The sequence below is a fragment of the Pseudochaenichthys georgianus genome, chromosome 18, assembly GCF_902827115.2.
Source record: "Pseudochaenichthys georgianus chromosome 18, fPseGeo1.2, whole genome shotgun sequence".
Classification (NCBI taxonomy): domain Eukaryota; kingdom Metazoa; phylum Chordata; class Actinopteri; order Perciformes; family Channichthyidae; genus Pseudochaenichthys; species Pseudochaenichthys georgianus.
In genome coordinates, this window is record NC_047520.1 from 22654324 (window position 1) to 22674981 (window position 20658).

The following is a 20658-nucleotide window of genomic DNA, read 5'->3' on the forward strand; positions in this document are numbered from 1 at the left end:
ACAGTCTTTCAGAGATAGACGTTGAGTTGGACAAGTCTCAAAATGTCATTTGGTGATATAAAGTGCAAAGTGAACCATTCAGGCGTCAAGGTTGTCTCTTGAGAATCATTTGTTTTTGTCCACAGTTGACCAAGTTATAACTGAGACGGGATTACATCTCTGGTGTCCATTTTCTAGGAGTCCCATTCAACGCTGACTATTTACTGGCTTAGCACTGATGTGGGCACATATAGAAAGTGGATTACGAGGGGACGACTGACACATGATCATGTTACAGAGCCCTGACTGTAAACACACAGAGGCACTGTGTTCGCAACACATTCCATATCATCATAAGCAATAACAAAAACATGAGCGTCTGGCTATTCTTCAGTGCCTTCTTTGTTACAAATCTCAACAGATCAGCATCATATTTATCAAATGGCCTTTGAGTGAGTAAAGATTGTTTTTGCCAACTGACATTATATCTTGGCAGGTACAATCTTGGTGACCCTCCCTCACCCAAGTGTAGTGCCATAGGTTATAAGAGTTGTGTAATAAACTGTGCATTAAGGGGTCATATCATATTAAAAGTTCAGCTGTAATGCACAATTTCTAACAAAAATAAATCATTATTATTAAAGTTATTGTTATTATATTATTTAAATGTATTTTATCTAAGTGGTTTAGTGTTGAAATTGTTTATAATTGGAAAAAAATATAACAAATTAATACATTATTAATACATGAATAAGTGTAGTTTCAGTCTGCGGCTCCTCTCCCAGCAGGTGGCGGTAGATCGCCTGTTAGCTGTTAAACCTGAAAGAGAAGAAGACAGGCTGCATGTGGAAATGTATTGCTCAGATGAAGTCGTTGTTTATCTTCGGTTTGTCTGGCTGTCTATAGTTATATATCATAACAGGGTGGTGACGTTCTTTTAAAAGCTTTCGTTCCAAGTGAAGTTATACAAATAAGCATACGGTTAAATGCTGACAGTTAGCTTTCAGCACAGCAAGCTAACATCAACAGCTAGTTCACACAGCAGCATTAGCCACCGGCAAGCTAACATCAACAGCTAGTTCACACAGCAGCATTAGCCACCAGCAAGCTAACAGCAACAGCTAATTCACACAGCAGCATTAGCCACCAGCAGGCTAACATCAACAGCTAGTTCACACAGCAGCATTAGCCACCAGCAGGCTAACAGCAACAGCTAGTTCACACAGCAGCATTAGCCATCAGCAGTTAGTCAGTTCTGCTCTCACACATGGCTGCTGAGAGCGTGACAAGTGAAGCCTTACCCCAGCAGGAGAACGATAATGGAGACAGCAAAAGCAGTCAGAAGACAGTGGGCAGTAACGGAGAAGCAGAAAACCAAAGTGTGTCCAAAAGGCAGAGAAAGAAGCAGCAGAAGCAGCAGAAATGGGAGGAGGAGAGGGAGCTCAGAAAGTGAGTTAATTGTAACTCTTTAAAATGTTCTCTATTAATGCAACTAATTCAACTATAGAGGTGCGACAGCTTTATCAATGGATAATATGCTGCTTGTCCTTTTTAAGTATTAAAGTGTTATTTTTCCAAGGTTGACACAGTGCTCCCTTGCATGCAATACTCCATTCAAACTGTTGTCAGTGAATGGTTGTACTACTTGCAATGGTGATTTAAAAAATAAATAAAATTGAAATAAATTGAATAAATTGAAATCTGCTTTTATATTATATGATCACTTGTGCTGACTATATTGTAAACCCTTTCACTCTCTGCATATAAGAGAGATGCATGTCTAGTGTGTGTAAGTGTGTCATATTCCTGCTGCAGCAATACATTAAAGGATAAGTCTAGTGATGTTCACATAGTGTCAAAGAATTCCAGAGAATGTTCAAAGTCCACCATCATTGATCCTACTAACAGGGAGGATATACTCCTGTAATACTTTCTGCAGCACCAAATATTTGACTACAGTTCAAGAGTCATATTCGTCCTTCCCTTTCTTCTGCAGGCAGAAACGTAAGGACAAGAAGCAGCAGCGGCGACGAGAGAGGCACAGTCAGGAGGAGGAGGGAGGGGAGGTGCAGAGCTCCAGGAAGCGTCTCCGCAGAGACGTGACGCCCAGCGCTCTGAGGCTGCTGTTGGACTGCAGCTTCGACAGCCTCATGCTCAGCAAGGTAAACAGGCCGGATGCTGTGGAGGAATGTCCAACATGACATCCTGAGGTAACTGACGAATGATGGTGTTGTGTGTGCAGGATGTGGGGAAGCTCCACAAACAGATTCAGCGGTGCTACGCTGAGAACAGACGGGCCTTGCATCCAGTGCAGGTGAGTGAACACTGACTCTTACACAATAAACAGTTTAAATAAGAGATATTACATTTCATTGAGCCAGAGTTGGAAGATGTACTCTGATTATTAACTATAAAAGTAGCAATACTACAGTGTAAAAATACATAGTTACAAGTAAAAGTACTGCATTCAAATGTGTACTTACATTTAAAAGTATTAGCATCAAAATATACTTTAAGTTCCAAAAGTACGAGTTATGCAGAAAGACAGATATTTTTAAATGTATTTTATTAAAACTATTGGTGTATTAATTTGTTCATCACTTCAGTGTTGTACTCGGTAAAGGAGGGGTTTATTTCAGTTTCTTTATACACTACTGGGTAGCTTAACCTATAATAATACAAGATAATGTATGTGTTGATTTATATTTTGTATTAATAATCTAAATCTGCAAAGTAAATAGTAACTTCATCTGTGAAATAAATGTAGTGGAGCAAAAGTACAAAGTAATATAATGAGAAAATACTCAAGAGAAGTACTTTTTTTTTTACTTAGGTACAGAAAGTGAATAAATGTACTTTTATCCAATGGGACCTACAATAAGGGATCATTTCATGTCTCATTTTTTTTTAACCCACTCTCACCTCAACAGCTTTATCTGACCAGCCTGGGAGGACAGCTGAAACAGATCATGGATGAAAAGGACAAAGGATGGGTGAACTGGAAGGTAAGCTTGATCCTGAGAGGAACCGTTGACAGGTTTGAGTTGTCACAACCAAGCAGTCTATTTAACACACTGTGAGCAAAGTCAGTCTCTTCCAACTAGCTTTTCAAACTATTAGTCTTTAGACCCAACCAATGCTGACTCTAGGGACGTAACTTGAGGAAATTCATCAGAACTAACACACACACACACACACACACACACACACACACACACACACACGCACACGCACACGCACACGCACACACTGTCTCTAATACCTCATTCACACCAACACAACTCCGGTACAAGCTCCGTGCTAGAGCTTTTCAGGTTCAGAACCGGTTCTTCGGTTTAGCTCCGGCTCTTTTCACACCGCCCAGAGTCCGACTGGTGCTGCGTCATTGCGTCATCGTTTGCGTCATGACGTAGCCGTTTGTGTGCCTGCTTCATAAAGCCAACCCGCGCGGAAACCCCTCACAGCTCACACCGACAACAACAACAATGGCCGATTGTGTTAAAGCGCTACTCGTTTTGGTTTTGCTCTGTCGAAACGAAATAGAAGGAATGGGACGACTTTACTACCAACTTAACTACCAACTTTACAGTCGTTACATGCTACATTAAAAACTGCTTTACAATCGTCATCATCAACTTCAACGACGATTTCGATTCCCCCTGCCCCTGCCCCCGCCTCGACGTAAGTGTGACGTATGCGGTGCTTTTCAAGCTCCAGCTCCGAACCGGCCCTGAAACACCGTTGGTGTGAATGAGGTATAAGATAGGTGAGAAATGGGTGTCAAAACTAATCACCAAACATTTAGACAAAGGTTTCGCTCCACTCCACCCAATGCAGCAAACAGTGCCCTCTAATACCTGTATACAGACTTGGATGTATACAAACCAGTTCACTCTCCCTTTTTTAAATAATATATTTTGCACAAAAATGTAAAATAATCAGATGACATTATTTCCAAAATCAAATCAATCCAAAAGTAAATGAAGGGCTGCACCTTATGCATCGCTTTGGTCAAATATGTACCAGAGCCCAAAGATCAGATATCAAGGATCTTAGCATTTCAAAAATAAAACAATGTCTAATGTGTTAATTACAAATGGAGTTGCTATAATATATTCATGCTAGGACTCACAAAAAACATACGTAAGCAGTTTTTTTTTAATCACACAGATTCATCAATAGAATAGAAAATAATCAGTGATGTAAAACTCCTTCTCATATTATGATTGCACATGCTACACACACAGACTTTGGACCCGCGATCTTGGCAAATAACTAGCAATTAGATTTATTTGCATAAATATTGTTAGGATATCATTTTGACTTGTTTTTAATATCATTGTACATATTGTCTCATGATGTGATTTTGCATAATCTGTGTACAGTGGGGCAAAAAAAGTATTTAGTCAGCCACCAATTGTGCAAGTTCTCCCACTTAAAAAGATGAGGCCTGTAATGTTCATCCTAGGTACACTTCAACTATGAGAGACAGAATGGGGGGAAAGAATCCAGGAAATCACATTGTAGGATTTTTAATGAATTAATTGGTAAATTCCTCAGTAAAATAAGTATTTGGTCTCCTACAAACAAACAAGATGTCTGGCTCTCACAGACCTGTAACTTCTCCTTTAAGAGCCTCCTCTGTCCTCCACTCGTTAACTGTACTAATGGCACCTGTTTGAACTCGTTATCAGTATAAAAGACACCTGTCCACAACCTCAAACAGTCACACTCCAAACTCCACTATGGCCAAGACCAAAGAGCTGTCAAAGGACTCCAGAAACAAAATGGTAGACCTGCACCAGGCTGGGAAGACTGAATATGCAATAGATAAGCAGCTTGGTGTGAAGAAATCAACTGTGGGAGCAATTATTAGAAAATGGAAGACATACAAGACCACTGATAATCTCCCTCGATCTGGGGCTCCATGCAAGACCTCACCCCGTGGGGTCAAAGTGATCACAAGAACGGTGAGCAAAAATACCAGAACCACACAGGGGGACCGAGTCCATGACCTGCAGAGAGCTGGGACCAAAGTAACACACTACGCCGCCAGGGACTCAAGTCCTGCAGTGCCAGACGTGTCCCCCTGCTTAAGCCAGTACATGTCCAGGCCCGTCTGAAGTCTGCTAGAGAGCATTAGATGATCCAGAAGAGGATTGGGAGAATGTCATATGGTCAGATGAAACCAAAATAGAACTTTTTGGTAAAAACTCAACTAGACGTGTTTGGAGGAGAAAGAATGCTGAGTTGCATCCAAAGAACACCTGCTGTGAAACATGGGGGTGGAAACATCATGCTTTGGGGCTTTCTGCAAAGGGACCAGGACGACTGATCCGTGTAAAGGAAAGAATGAATGGGGCCATGTATCGTGAGATTTTGAGTGACAACCTCCTTCCATCAGCAAGGGCATTGAAGATGAAACGTGGCTGGGTCTTTCAGCATGACAATGATCCCAAACACACCGCCCGGGCAACAAAGGAGTGGCTTCGTAAGAAGCATTTCAAGGTCCTGGAGTGGCCTAGCCAGTCTCCAGATCTCAACCCCATAGAAATCTTTGGAGGGAGTTGAAAGTCCGTGTTGCCCAGCGACAGCCCCAAAACATCACTGCTCTAGAGGAGATCTGCATGGAGGAATGGGCCAAAGTACCAGCAACAGTGAAAACCTTGTGAAGACTTACAGAAAACGTTTGACCTCTGTCATTGCCAACAAAGGGTATATAACAAAGTATTGAGATGAACTTTTGTTATTGACCAAATAAAAATTGACCACCATAATGTGCAAATAAATTCTTTACAAATCAGACAATGTGATTTTCTGGATTTTTTTTCTTCTCATTCTGTCTCTCATAGTTGAAGTGTACCTAGGATGAAAATTACAGACCTCATCTTTTTAAGTGGGAGAACTTGCACAATTGGTGGCTGACTAAATACTTTTTTGCCCCACTGTATATGTGCAGGAAATTACCATTAAATCAGAGCACTACAAGGACGTTGTGGCGAAGGAGGAGCTGGTGTACTTGACGTCAGATTCTCCTAACATCCTGGAAGAGATGGACCCTACAAAGGCTTATGTGATAGGAGGGCTGGTGGACCACAACCACCATAAGGTCTGTCTGAGTTCACTGCTCCAATACCCCACTGGTTATGTTCCTGCTTTCTGATGATGGGAGCTGTCTGCTGTTTGCAGGGGATCACCTTTGAGAAGGCCAAGGAGCTGGGGATCGATCACGCTCAGCTTCCTCTCAGCAGCTTTGTGAAGATGAACAGTCGGAAGGTTCTGGCAGTCAACCATGGTAAGGACTACAATGAGACCAATATATGAGTCTGGTATCAGTAGGTTGAAGCCGCTTCACAAGGGACCAGTTTGAGTTAGTTGCAATATTATCCATCAATAATTGTCTGTGGCCGGGCTATGGGCATAGACATGTCTCATAATTATTTGTGTGAACATACAAATAATTTGTGTGTAAATATGTGATTTGGAAATGTAAAACACCACAAATGCATTTAAAAGATTTGCAAACTCACATATAAATGTGCAAGTGTAAAACGGATCTGCAAATACGCTAAATATTTTCACAAATAAAAAAAGATCTGTGATTATCTCTTTAACATTGACAACTTTCGATCAGGCATTTGGGAATCCATTTTGTATTTGTCGACCAATAATGCGCTTGCGGATCTCAAATCTCTGCTCGTGGATCGTCTTTTTACACACATGGAATTTTGAAACATATTTTCCGCCGGTCTCGGCTAAAATCTACTTGTGTCACTCGGTGATTTTCGGAAACCACGTGATGGCCTGCTGATGACGACATTTCCGCATGATTTCAAAGTAAGAGCATGATGGTTTGTTTAATGCTCTGTTTTTTTATTATAATGAACAGCGGAACGTTCGATGCATTCTTTATCACCATCATCATCATGTTATAGTGATACAGTTAGTTTGTGTTAGTTTATTGGTTCAATATAGCATATCGAGCACTTTCGTTGGTGTTGAAGTACAGGCTATGCGCCACTTTCGGGTCCCGGGGAGCAGCTGGCAGCGAAGCAGCCCAGATAAAACTATTTCTTCATTGTTTGTTGTGTATTCAGTCAAGCGGGTCAAAGTTACAATGTCAAATTGTAAGTACAATGTGAAGTCCTGTACTCTGCAGGTGCCGGTAAAGAGCAATACAATGACTAAACCTTTCCAAACAAAACAACTAGTAGGTGTAGGCAGGCAGGTATAGGTAGGTAGGTAGGCAGACAGGCAGATAGACAGATAGACGGACAGATAGATAGATGGATATCATATATAGATACTTCATTCATCACAAATTGTGAAATGTGTGGAAACAAGTATAAACACAATAACATTAAATACAAATGAAAGCAATAGACAGGAATATATACATATATAGTAGAGAGGACACAATGATTATAACATTTAATGTAGCCTTACTATGAAGGCTGATCTAAATACGGTGCTTTTCTACAGATTACTTTATTACTGCACTGGTAAAGTAAAATTAGGCCGATTAATAAGATGTGAAGTGCTTTGTAACTTTGACCCGCTTGACTGAATACACAAACAATGAAGAAAGAGTTTTATCTGGGCTGCTTCGCTGCCAGCTGCTCCCCGGGACCCGAAAGTGGCGTATAGCCTGTACTTCAACACCAATGCATGTGCTCGATATATGCTGTATTGAACCAAACTAACACAAACTAACTATCACTATAACATGATGATGGTGATAAAGAATGCATCGAACGTTCCGCTGCTCATTATAATAAAAAAACAGAGCATTAAACAAACCATCATGCTCTTACTTTGAAATCATGCAGAAATGTCGTCATCAGCAGGCCATCACGTGGTTTCCGAAAATCACCGAGTGACACGAGTGGATTTTAGCCGAGACCGGCGGAAAATATGTCTCAAAATTCCGTGTGTGTAAAAAGACGATCCACGAGCAGAGATTTGAGATCCGCAAGCGCATTATTGGTCGACAAATACAAAATGGATTCCCAAATGCCTGATCGAAAGTTGTCAATGTTAAAGAGATATTCACAGATCTTTTTTTTATTTGTGAAAATATTTAGCGTATTTGCAGATCCGTTTTACACTTGCACATTTATTTGTGAGTTTGCAAATCTTTTAAATGCATTTGTGGTGTTTTACATTTCCAAATCACATATTTACATACAAATTATTTTTATGTTCACACAAATAATTATGAGACATATCTATGCCCATAGCGGGCACTGTAGGTTTAAATCTGGATTTCTTAACTGTTGTGTCCGTTTGGTACTGCCAACAGTCTTTGCTAGCTAACAGCGCACATTAGCATTTCCAGTGAGGGCACAGGAGCCGTGTGCAGTTAAAGACAACACTACACTACATCGTCCCAAAGTGAAAACACTTCTGTTTCGATTGTACCATGGTAATGAAATTCTTGAAAAAAAAAACACGAGTAATTTAGGCCTTGTAACTAAATCACTAGCACTTACGATGGTATGACTTGCTTGAAGTGAAATATATTTGAACTTTCCTTGTTGTTCAGCCAAAATGAAAATCCACGCATTGCCTAAGTATTCACAGTGCACGTCACGACATGCGGTGTAGCGAGGGAAGTGTGAGATTCAGACACAGCACACATGGTGACAGTGGTGCACATGGACCAATGATCAGATCAATCAAAAGACATGATGATTTTTAAGCTACGCCCAAAAATGTTTTGCACAAGTGTAGAATATGGATCAGGCAGTGTGTGTTTACACCATAGGTTTACACAAATGTTGCAGTTGTTAGCATACTAACTACAGCTGTGACGTAGCATTACTTCCAAGGACACGAGAAAGGTAACATTAGCTTACTACATTATTTTCTCATGTAAAAGTGAAGCTTTCGATTTATAATTGTCGATATCGAATGCAAAATTAGATGTAGACTGCTAAAAACAGTCATAACAGTCTTACCCTGCGAATAACAGAAGCCAAAATGAAGTATAAGATGGCTCTTATGCTAGATTTCATGTTGTTTTTTGACTTGAGCTTCAGTCTGTTTTACATCATTACACCTTGCAAAGTTATCCACAAGTGCATATTTAAAACCCCTGTACATCTGGCCTTTCAAAAGTCAGCTTTCAGGGAGCTAATGCTAATTACTTAGCTAGCTACTGCTGATTAAATCTGCTGGTGACATTAGTCATTTCAATTGACTTCACTGACTGTCGGCTCGTAATAAGACGCTACTTCTGATGTACTCCTGTCTGAAGTCAAGGTCACATTGTTTTAGAAACCTGCAGTGCAGTGAAAGAGATCAATAGACCACTCTATGGTTCTTCTTTGTGACGAGGTTAGCTAGTTCCTGCTTCTCCTCTCCTGCTCTCACTGCATATATTTGGTTTTATAGTGTGATTTTGTCCTCGTCCAGTGTGTGAGATCATCCTGGCGTACCTGGAGAAGGGCAGCTGGAAGGAGGCCTTCTTCACCGTGCTGCCCCAGAGGAAGGGAGCGGTGGCTGTGGACAAGGACGGAGCAGATCATCAGGAGAAAGAAGCAGAAGATTCAGACTCTGACTCGGAAACACAACAGCACACTGAGAAGGCTCAAACATAGTTCTAATGGACAACTGATGATGTGAGAAAACGTCTGGATATATTGAGGCTGTTTCTATTCACAAAGCATCTGTGTGTTTGACATTTCCAAAAGTCTTTTTTTAAAGCTTAATTTATTGAAAGTTTTACTTTGTTTTACTTGCCTCCTGTAATGGGTCATAACTTAGTTGAAAAGCCAATTGAAATGTTTGTTTTGCTACATTTATTGGCAGCATTTACAGCGATGACTTAGCCTACTTTAATTTTGTATTGGTCTTTTCCCTTTCTTTGATCAAAGTTCAAGCTGTTGTTGCAAATGTATTCAGTTAAAACTATTTTTTAAAGCAGGATAAAGTCAACACAAAAATGATTGTTGTCACCAGGAATTCTTGGAGTATTATAGACACTATATAAAAAGGAAGGCGTTTGGTACATTTTATGAACAAGTTAAGGTAATACAGAATGTTGTAGATGGATATAATGCAGGATATCACACAAAAGGAACACTTTAATGATAAATGAACATTATTGCTTACTAGACAAGTAAAAAAGGACATTGAAATGATGGAATGGCTTATCGAAATGGGTAGAAGTTAAACTGCAGTTACAGAGAATCATTATGAATGATCACAGAGGACAGCCTTTACTGACGGAGAGATTTTATTTAGATAAACCATTACATATTTAGGAGTGGGTGCACCAAGAAAGGGAGTTATTTCTGCTTATATTGTAATTAGATGGTCCACTTGCCAATAAATGCAATGTAATGAATATGTGATAAATACATAGTGCAAAAACCTTGGACAAATTGGCCCTGCCTACAGGTAAGGGAAACTATTTACTGTACTACTATAGAACGCCATCAAAATAAAAAGATCTGAGGTGTAAAAAGTACTAGTGTAGGAATACTCTGTTACAAGTCCTGCATTCAAAATGTTACTCAAGTAAAAGTAGAAAAGTGTTATAGTAAATATAGTTAAAGTAGCGACAGTAAACGTATTCATTGTGCAGATTGGTCCATTTCAGAATAATATTATATATATGTTTTATAATGATTGATTATTAAAGTGGTCTCAAAGGTGCAGCTAGTCTGAATGACTTTGTATACTGCAGGGTAGCTTGTGTATTTACTCCAGGTGGAACTAAAGTCTGATTTAAGCCTTGATTAGATTTCACATCTGTAAAGTAACTAAAGTATTAAATACATGTAGTGGAGTAAAAGTACACCATTTACCTCTGAATTTTAGTGGAGTAGCCTACAAAGTAGCAACACATGGAAATGCTCAAGTAAAGTCCCTAAAAAGTGTACTAAAGTACAGAACTACAGAACAAACAACGGATATTTATGAACACCAATGGGAGGGTTAGCTCTTGTTGCTCTGGAGACTGCAGACGGAAGTTGTGGTATCCTAGGTAACGAGGTAATGTGACGCAAAGTAACCCGCAGAGACGCTGTAGCTGGATTCACCGAGACAGAGGAGACATGTCCCGGAGAGCTCTGAAGGTGCTGGTGGAGCTGGAGTTCACAGCGGTGAGATCTGTCTCCATTAGTAGGCCTACTGTCTGCATTAATATAGCCTCTCCTGCAGAAACACGTCTGTCTGCTTAATGTTGTAGTTTATCAACCGTTATGAGTTACTCTCTCTGCATGTAAACATCTTGTACTTTAGTTTTGGTTGGCCTGTATTTAATAAGACATGTTCAACTTTGTGTTACTTGTCACTTACAAAGGTGAACAGTGTGATACAACAGTGAACCTGGGCCTGGTCTACAGCCTATATGCACAGTGGTGAAACAATTACTAAATTAAAGAAGCAATACTACTGTGTAAAAATACTCAGTAACAAGTAAAAGTACAAGCAATACAAAAAAAATACTTTAAGTGCCAAAAGTAAAAGTACTTGTTTTGCAACGGATACAATAAATACAATATTGGTGCATTCATTCGATCACTTTAAAGGTCCCATGTCGTGCTTTTCTGGTTATTACCCGTCCCCTTGTGTGTTATGTAGCTTTTTATGCATGTAAACGGTCTGCTGAGTCACAAACCCTCAAAGTACACACTGTAGCGAGTAAAACTCTACACAGGAAAGACCTGTCTATGCTGCCCCAGGACGCCTCGTTGGACATTTCTCTTTTTCCATTTTTTTCTTCCGGGAACCAAGTGACGTAACGACGACCAAATGGACCAATCCGTGGAGCTCCTCACACACACTCACTCAGCCTTATCTTTTCTCAGGCTGTGAGTGTGTGGGGAACTGTGTGGCGAACAGCCTGGCTGTGAGTGTATGTGTCTGCTTGTATCTACCTTGTGCGTCTAATATGACACACAGATTTATTCACTGGCTCTGTCCCTGAAAATAAAGGTTGAATTATTTTTCTTTTAGAAGTGTTTACATTTTCAGATCATGGTGTTCAGCTTCTCCTACTGTCACTCATTTTGAACAAAACATGTAAGAGTAAGTGTTAAAGGCTGCATTTCAAAAAACAAATTACAAAATACAAAAATGATTGATAGCCTACTTTCAGCCTATTGCACTGGTGTAAAGTACTTTATACTTTTACTCCATACATCTGGAAGCAAATATTGTACTTTCTACATTTTTAGTGACTAGTTACTAAAATAATGACAAACAGATGAGACTGCTGCTTGGGGTCTGGGTGCCGTTTTGGCGGGATGTTGCGGGGCTCGCTGCTCCGCCCTTTGAGGCTTGAGGAGCGGACAGTGTGAGCTGGATTACTGGTGTCGTTTCCTGGTTGCTGCGTGGGGTCTGCGAGACAGCAAGACGCCGCGGAACTCAGCCTGAGCACTAGTACAAGTGTGAGTCAGTCTTGTATTGCAGTGTGAAGATATTTTGTCCACACAGAATACATTATTCTAACAGACAGTGTTTAAATAATATTTAGATTTTTCCAACATTCAAGCAGCATCAGAAGGAAATAAGATATGAATGAAGAGTGAACTGGAAGCAGGAATGATTGCTAGACCTAATCAGAAGTGGCCTTCAATAATGTGCAACGTTTACCACCCTCAACTGGCAGCCGGTGAGAAACGCCACAGGCAGCAATCGTACAGGTCATAATTGAATCTGACTAATATAATGTCCCTGCACTGCTCTAAGGTGTCCTGTCCTGGAGTCCACCTGCCAGATAAAGATGACCTCTGCCTCAGCATGAGCTTCATGGGTCAGGCCCGTCAGTCTGAGGGTCGGCCCGCTGTCTTCCCTCTGCTGCTGCACCAGAGGATGACCTTTGAAAAGGCAAGTCGTTACTCATCACCTGTCTGGGAATAACACTGTACAAAGTGAGTTTTGAATAATCTGAATGGTAATGTTAGCTAACGTGTAATACAAGAAATGTGTGATTACAGTAATTGTCATTCTCAGTAATGTTAGCTGAGAAGTGCCTGCTTAGAATGGCATAATACAAAAACTGTACAGTACAAACAAATACATTATCATTTATAAAAAAAGGGAAGCTCAATAAAAAAGTTTGAATATTATGTTTCTAGATTTTCAGGCATGCAGTCGACCCTGGAGACATCGCTGTGATGCTTGAATGTGAGTTAAATCATATTTATTACAGTTATGCCGTCTGTAGTAGATGTAGATGATGTAGATGATTTTCACATTATGTGATGGCATACTCAAAATCCTACTTTTGTTTATAAATCAACCCATTACATTACCATTTCTTCTCAGATATGTATCTTTATACATTTTCCTCTGAATGCTTGCATTAAATTGGCCCTTTGTAAAAATTCAGTGGAAAGATTAACATTTATTTAAAACATAAGCAACTGAAATATTCCAGATATACATTTTTTCCAAGTCCAGACAAAACCCTCAATTCGTACATTTATTATTATTAACAGGTTTCCTATATATATTTGGCGTTGTCTCTCCTATGGCATGTTTGTTTCTTCCTGGTTAGAAACCTTATGGCTCCTGCTGCTCTGCTCCCACCACCACCTGTCTCACATATCAAATCACACACGGTGAATAATAATAATAATAATAATGGGTTTCATTTATAAAGCACTTCATATTTGATTTCAAATCCAGAAGTGCTACAAGCAGTGAGCATGCACAGTATAAATAAACATTACACAGCACGATAGAATTAATAAAAAGCAATAAAAAAACAAACAATAGAAATAAAAATAAAATAAAAGGGTGGTAAAAAGGTCTAGGCAAAGGCTCTACTGAAAAGATGGGTTTTGAGGCCTTTTTTAAAAGCCTCCATGAGCATTCCACAGACTGGGGGCAGCCGAGCAGAAGGCCCGGTCTCCCATAGTACGGAGCTTAGTCCTGGGGGGTTTGAGGAAGTTAGAGTTGCTGGAACGGGTGGTCTGCAAGGAGGTATGGGGGGTGAGGAGTTCCTTGAGGTAGGGAGGGGCAGTTCCATGGACACACTGGTGGGTGAGGACGGAGACCTTGAATTCGATCCTCAGTTCCACGGGGAGCCGGTGTAGTGCTTTAAGGATGGGGGTGATGTGATCATATTTGCGCACCCTCATCAGGATCCTAGCAGCGCTGTTCTGAATGTACTGGAGCTTCTGGATGCTTCTGTTAGGGATTCCGATGAGGAGTGCATTGCAGTAGTCCAGCCTGGAGGAGACAAAGGCGTGGACCAGCTTTTTCGGCGTCAGACAGAGTGAGTGTGGGGCGGAGTTTAGCGATGTTCCTGAGGTGATAAAAGGAGTTCTTGCACAGCTGTTTAATGTGGGCCTCAAAGGTCAGATGGGCGTCCATTTTAACACCCAGGTTGGTAACTATTGAGGAGAGGGTAATGTCCTGGCCGGAGAAGGTGATGGTGGTGATGGTGGATGACCGAACCTGGTGTGGGGTGCCAACTATAATGGCTTCAGTCTTGGAGCTGTTGAGTTTCAGGACGTTCTGCTTCATCCACGCCTGTATCTCCTCCAGGCAGGCAGTAAGTGTGGGTGAAGGCAGGGCTGCAGAGGAGGTAGGGTTGATCCTGAGGTACAGTTGGGTGTCATCAGCGTAACAAAGGAATGATACTCCATGTCGGCTGATGATAGAGCCAAGGGGGAGCATGTAGAGTGTGAAGAGGGTGGGGCCGAGAACTGATCCTTGAGGGACACCACAGGTGACGTTGTGGGTACCCGACTCTGCCTCGCCCAAGGAGACGTACTCTGTTCTCCCGGTGAGGTAAGATCTGAACCAGTCAAGGGGAGAGTCAGAGAGTCCGATGGTGGAGTGCAGACGATGGAGGAAGATGCTGTGATCGACGGTGTCGAAAGCTGCAGTGAGATCGAGGAGGATGAGGAGAGAGGGAGAGCCAGCATCAGCCGTCATCAGCAGGTCATTGGTGACCCTGACCAGGGCCGTTTCTGTGCTGTGGCCTGAGTGGAAACCAGACTGGAACTTCTCAAATAGGTTGTTGGAGTTTAGATGGTCCTGGAGCTGAGCAGCAACTAGTTTTTCCAGCACCTTTGATAGAAAAGGAAGGTTGGAAATGGGTCTGTAGTTGGCCAGGACTCCCGGGTCAAGGGAGGGTTTTTTGAGACGAGGTTTGATGACAGCGGTTTTTAGGGCAGTCTGGAGTGAGAGGTTTACGATCTTAGTGATCATGGGGCTCATGGTACAGATGTACGATTTCACAAGAGCTGACGGAAGGGGGTCCAGGACACAGGTGGAGGGCTTCATCCTCCTAACGATGCCCTCAACCTCTCGCTGAGAGATGTCCGTGAAACAGCGAAGAGGCTGGGTTGTCCCAGGCTGTGGGTCAGCAGTTGGAACTGGAGGTGCAGTGGGGCTAGAGCGGATGGTGTCAACTTTGTTTGTGAAGAAGGCGGCGAAGTTGCTACACTGCTTCTCAATGGAGTCGGAGTGTAGAGGACTTTGGGGTTTGAGGAGGTGGTTTATGGTGGAGAAGAGTTGCTTGGAGTTTCCAGTACTGTTGTTGATGTTGGAGGAGTAGTACTGGGACCATGCATCTCTGAGGGACTTCTGGTGTTCACGATAGGCTAACCGGTGAACAGTGAGTCCTGAGGCCTTGAGCCGCCGCTCAAGGACACGCCCAGCTGTCTTTATTCTCTGCAGTTCGCCGGTGTCCCAAGGTGCTGAGCATGAGAAGGTGACCATCCTGGTTTTGAGGGGGGCGTGCAGATCAAGGAAACTGTTAAGGGACTGGTTGTAATATGCAACTGACTCACTTACTGATGAGAAGTTGGCGGAAGAAAGATGCTGGAGGTCCAGGGTCATGGTGTCCGGGTTGATGTTCCTCAGGTTCCTGAAGCGGATTTGGCGTTTGGGCTTGCTGAGTGGGGATTGGAAAGAGATCTTCATAGAGATGGTCTTGTGGTCAGACACCCCCAGGTCATACACTAGCAGATTGCTGATGGGGGCGGAGTTTGTGATGACCAGGTCGAGCGTGTGGCCCTTGGCGTGTGTGGGGACATCAACATGCTGTGTCAGATTGAGGCAGTCCAGAAGTAGCAGAAAACTCAGTGCCAAAGTGGCAGGAGGGGGAGTCGACGTGAATATTAAAATCTCCAAGTATGATAATATGAGCAGAGGTTGTGCATAGTAGTGAGAAGGTCTTGTATCTCTGGGATGAAAGCTGAATTGGGTTTGGGTGGCCGGTAGATCAGAAGTATTGTCAGGGCAAAGGGGGGGTTTACATTTAAATGCAGAGCATTCAAAAAGAGGACAATACAGGTAGGGGCAGGAGTGACAGTTCCAATTCATTTCGGTGCCCAAAGATGCCTTCAGAATAATGGCCTAAAAAACTACTTGAACTAACTTAAATAATAACACTCAATAATAATACATTTACTATTAAAACAGGAAGACATTTTTTGTAACTATTAAATTGTATAAAGCAATATTATAGCTCCAACAGGAGTGACTTTTAGTCTTTTGGATTCTTTTCAACTTGCTGCTCCCTTCTCTCTTCAGATGAGACGGTCACAATTGAACTGGTGCAGCTGATTCCTCCAGGTGTTATTTTTCATATTCATACACTCTTGTTCTGCTGGTATATAAATATATAGCTGTATCACTGCACAAACTTCAGGTTGAACCCTTACGCTCTTTCTGTGTGTGTGTGTGTGTGTGTGTGTGCGTGTGCGTGTGCGTGTGCGTGCAGTGGATGACACGCTGGCCTGCTTTGAAGAAGATGCTCGACACTTCTTGTTCCCAGAGCCTAAACTCGTTCCCTCGTCTTCCGGAGTGGACCGAGAGGTCCTGATGACCCGAGCTCCTCACTTTCCAGTAGGTCACTGCATTAAGGAAAGCTGCTGTGATGTTCTTGGTTGAGTCAAAAACACACACAGATATGTCATTAATTACCACTGGTTTGTAATGTGTTTTTGTTTGTGCAGGACATTGTAAAAACAGGCTGTATTTGCGACAGCAAACATGAGACAATGGCTTAAACTGGGGGAAAATATATAAAACTACAATGTTGAACTCAGGGCTCTGGATATAAAGGCTGGCATAATATAATGCATGTGTTATGCTGTGTTTAGGATGGGATAAGAAGTTTGGGTTTCATTGGAGACAATTAAGTAAAAAGTAAACATTTGAGTAACCACGCTATACAGACTAGGTGAGATTACACTTTTGACCAACCAATGTTACTTAAAATGTTAAATTCAGTAAGCCTAAAAGGTCCCAGCTAAATAAAAACTGTACTATAATATTTACAGCATGTGCATGTACTCCATGTGCTCTATAGGAGAGTTAAATAGAGAGTATTCCTAAATGGCGTGTTAGATATTGTGGGGGAAACTTCTGTGTAGCAATGCAGGAGGAGTCACGACTCAAAGCAGACACGGGGAGAGCAGGAGCTCTGATGTCAAACACTGATGGTTTATTTGGAGCTTCGGCCGGAGAATTCACATCACAAGTCCAAGAGCCAGAGGTTCTGACTTCACGGTAGAGTTGCCACGTCAATTCTGAAGAACTCTACCCCAGACCTGTGTGTTCAGCTAGTTCAGAGAGCATCATCAACATGCTGCGTAACAAGATAGAATCACAACACCTCCAACAGCTGACGCCAACCGGCAGGAGCAGGGAGACAGAACCCTGAGAGCACAGCAGCCACGGGTACAGGTGCCTGTGCTCAGTCAGGACAGTTTGAACTGATACACTGGGTCAAAGTTATGGGCCTTGGAACATATTTCCCCAACAGATATTATAATTTTGCGACCACAGATCAGGAAGTTTGATATTTGCAGGTAAATGTGATTATGGTGCAACAACTTTCTCTCCTTTTTTAACAGGGTATTGCTCCTAGGTTGGAGTTTTCCACCAAACAACCATCATTGAGTGCCTAGCGGATGCAGAGATGAGCATTTACCCAATATAACCATGGTAAAGAATATACGGCATGGCGCTAACTGCAGACATGATGTATGCTGCATCAAACAGCATCTGAAACAACACAGAAGCTGGACCAGGTTAGAATTTGTCAGCAGGAGACCAGCACATAAACCAGTGGCATCAAAGTGTTTTCTTAGATTATTTTAGCAACAATTATAATATGTTTATATTGTTTTTTTTATATTTAGCACACATAAATTCCTATAATAATGAAAAACTGCAAATTGGAACTGGCAAATAGCTACCAATGGACCAATGGATGTGCTGACAACTGTAATGGGTTACTTTGATAGTGAAGTAAAACCTAAAACCTGTATGGTTTATTTTACCCGTTTTTGTACATATAATAATCTCTTGGAAAGAATAGGTCTCAGTGAATCTACAAATATGTGTGCCGTTGTGTTTTCACATTTAATTGACTAAGGAGTCAGGGAAGAAGTAGTGTACTATTTGACATAATGAGGTCACATCAGCTGATCAAACTTAAATGACCTACTTCCTGTTGTTTTTGAACACAAGTACACAGTCCACTTCCCATTCACCTTACATTTATTTGTCAGTGCTATATGGTCAGTATGGTCAAGTTAGGAGAAGACAAAGGCTTACAAAACCCTTGCAAATCTCTGGTAAAAGAACTTAAAGGTCCCGTGGCCATTTCTACTGATCATAATTCCATTGTTGAGGTCTACTAGAATAGATTTACATTGTTTCTCATACAGCATCTCTGTATAGTATGTGTATTCACTCTGTCCTAAATGGGTTGTTGGAGGTCCTGCCCCCCCCTCCCTGTGAGCCCAGTGGCCGTCTGCGAGACACAGCGAAACCCAGCCCGAAACACACACACGCACACACACCCGCAGCCTGGCTGGAGTTTGTGTGTGTGCTCAGGCTGAGTTCCGCGGTGTCTCGCCGACCCCACACCAGTGAGCCCGCTCACACTGTCCGCTCCTCGCAGCAGCGAGCCTCGCAACGTCCCGCCGAGTGTGTGTGTGAGGAAGTCTGCGGATTGGTCCAAACGTAACAGCTCCGCGGACGTAACGTCACTATACCCAAATACGTCCCTATACCCAAGAAGTAAACAATGGAAAAAGAGAAATGTCCAACGAGGCGTTCTGGACAGGTTTTCTCTGTGTTAGAGTTTTACTCCCGACAGGTGTGCACTTTGAGGGGTTGTGGCTCTGCAGAGCGTTCACATGCAGAAAAAAGCTACATAACAACAAGGGGACGGGTCATAACCAGAAAAGCATGACATGGGACCTTAACAACAAGATATAGCTCCTCTGGTTCGACTGTAGCAGAAGGTTCAACACAGACCGCTCAGACCTTCTGTTATTGGTGAACAGAAGTTTTGAAACATCCACTTTTTCCCCAGAGACCACTGATGAAGAGGAACAGGAAACACTGCAGCAGACCCAGGAGCTGCTCTCCCCAAGGAGACAGCCTCCAGCCCTGGGAAGCAGACGAGGGGTCAGAGCGCCCAGAGAAAGAAACCAGCAGGTCACCACCGTTCCTCCTCAGAACCCAGTCCCTGCCCCCCCCACTCACAGCACCTGGCCCGGCTCAGACTGGACTCGGCCCCCCAGCATGTAAGCACTAACAGCACATCTTGATCCTCTGCCAGCAGATGGCAGAGGAGAGCTGATCTAGGTCCACCCAGCAGTTTGTTCTTGGCTGGTATCTGAAACTAATACCCCTTTCACATTTCTCTTCTCCAATGATATAATGCTTCACCGGTACCAAGGTTGGAGACTCAATAAAAAGAACCATGAGTACAATTTGTATACGATATATAAAACAATACATTCAGTCTCATCATCACTAAGAGGTGCGTTGGTGTATATGCGGTGGTGTAATGTATTGAAGTACATGTACTCAAGTATTGTACTTAAGTAGGATTGTGGGGTACTTGTACTTTACTTGAGTATTTTTGTTTTATGTTTACTTCATATCTCTGCTCACTTTTTACTTCCACTACATTTATTTAACAAATGAGTTACTAGTTACTTTACAGATTCAAATATAAATAAACTATCATATATAATCATATATAGATATTCATAGATATTCAGTAGTAGATCAAGTAATTCAAATGAACCTTTATCAGCTGTGATGAAGACATTAGTGCATCAACAATCATAATCCAGTCATTTAAGATATTATATATAAGTAGAGATTTTAAATGCATGACTTTTAATTTAACTGAGTATTTTTACAGTGTAGTAGTTCATCATTTACTAATGTACAATAATGTACAGTATCATTTACAATGCACTGTACATTACTAATGTACAGTGCTTCATGACCCTTGTGTATATGTAGTAGAGACCTGGCCCTCTGCATGTATTTGTACCAGCTCTATCAGCTTGGGACTATTTTCTAATGTTTTGCTCCTGTGGGAGAAAAACCTGACACGGTCCAGTTAGATCAGTCTCTTTCCACCACTCCCTTTAAAACTCTAAAAAAGTCTCTTAAGTATGGTGTACTATAATATTTAAAAATATACATCACAAAGTCAGTTAACAGAGCTGTTCTGCAGAGCAACTTAAGTGTAAATAAAAATCAAAACTCCTCCACAATTATTTTTTCTTCACTTCTTAATTTCACCATCTTTGACTTTACCGGAGTACAGAACTACAGAACAAACAACGGATATTTATGAACACCAATGGGAGGGTTAGCTCTTGTTGCTCTGGAGACTGCAGACGGAAGTTGTGGTATCCTAGGTAACGAGGTAATGTGACGCAA

General features: G+C 41.8%; 2 protein-coding genes across 2 annotated transcripts; both read left to right on the plus strand.

The window, feature by feature from the left end:
- Positions 1–783: 783 nt before the first annotated feature.
- On the plus strand, positions 784–10298 carry trmt10a (tRNA methyltransferase 10A). Its single transcript, XM_034106642.1, has 7 exons — positions 784–1428; positions 1976–2141; positions 2222–2293; positions 2910–2984; positions 5939–6088; positions 6169–6274; positions 9397–10298. Exons 1-7 carry the CDS (start codon positions 1247–1249, stop codon positions 9579–9581), a joined length of 936 nt encoding a protein of 311 aa, XP_033962533.1. The 5' UTR covers positions 784–1246; the 3' UTR covers positions 9582–10298.
- Positions 10299–11009: 711 nt separating this feature from the next.
- On the plus strand, positions 11010–19523 carry spata6l (spermatogenesis associated 6-like). Its single transcript, XM_071206518.1, is given in 9 exon segments — positions 11010–11090; positions 12682–12819; positions 13071–13119; positions 16486–16527; positions 16676–16800; positions 17814–17841; positions 17844–17887; positions 19286–19449; positions 19451–19523. Coding segments are annotated over 9 exon segments (711 nt in total). The 5' UTR covers positions 11010–11042.
- Positions 19524–20658: the final 1135 nt, after the last annotated feature.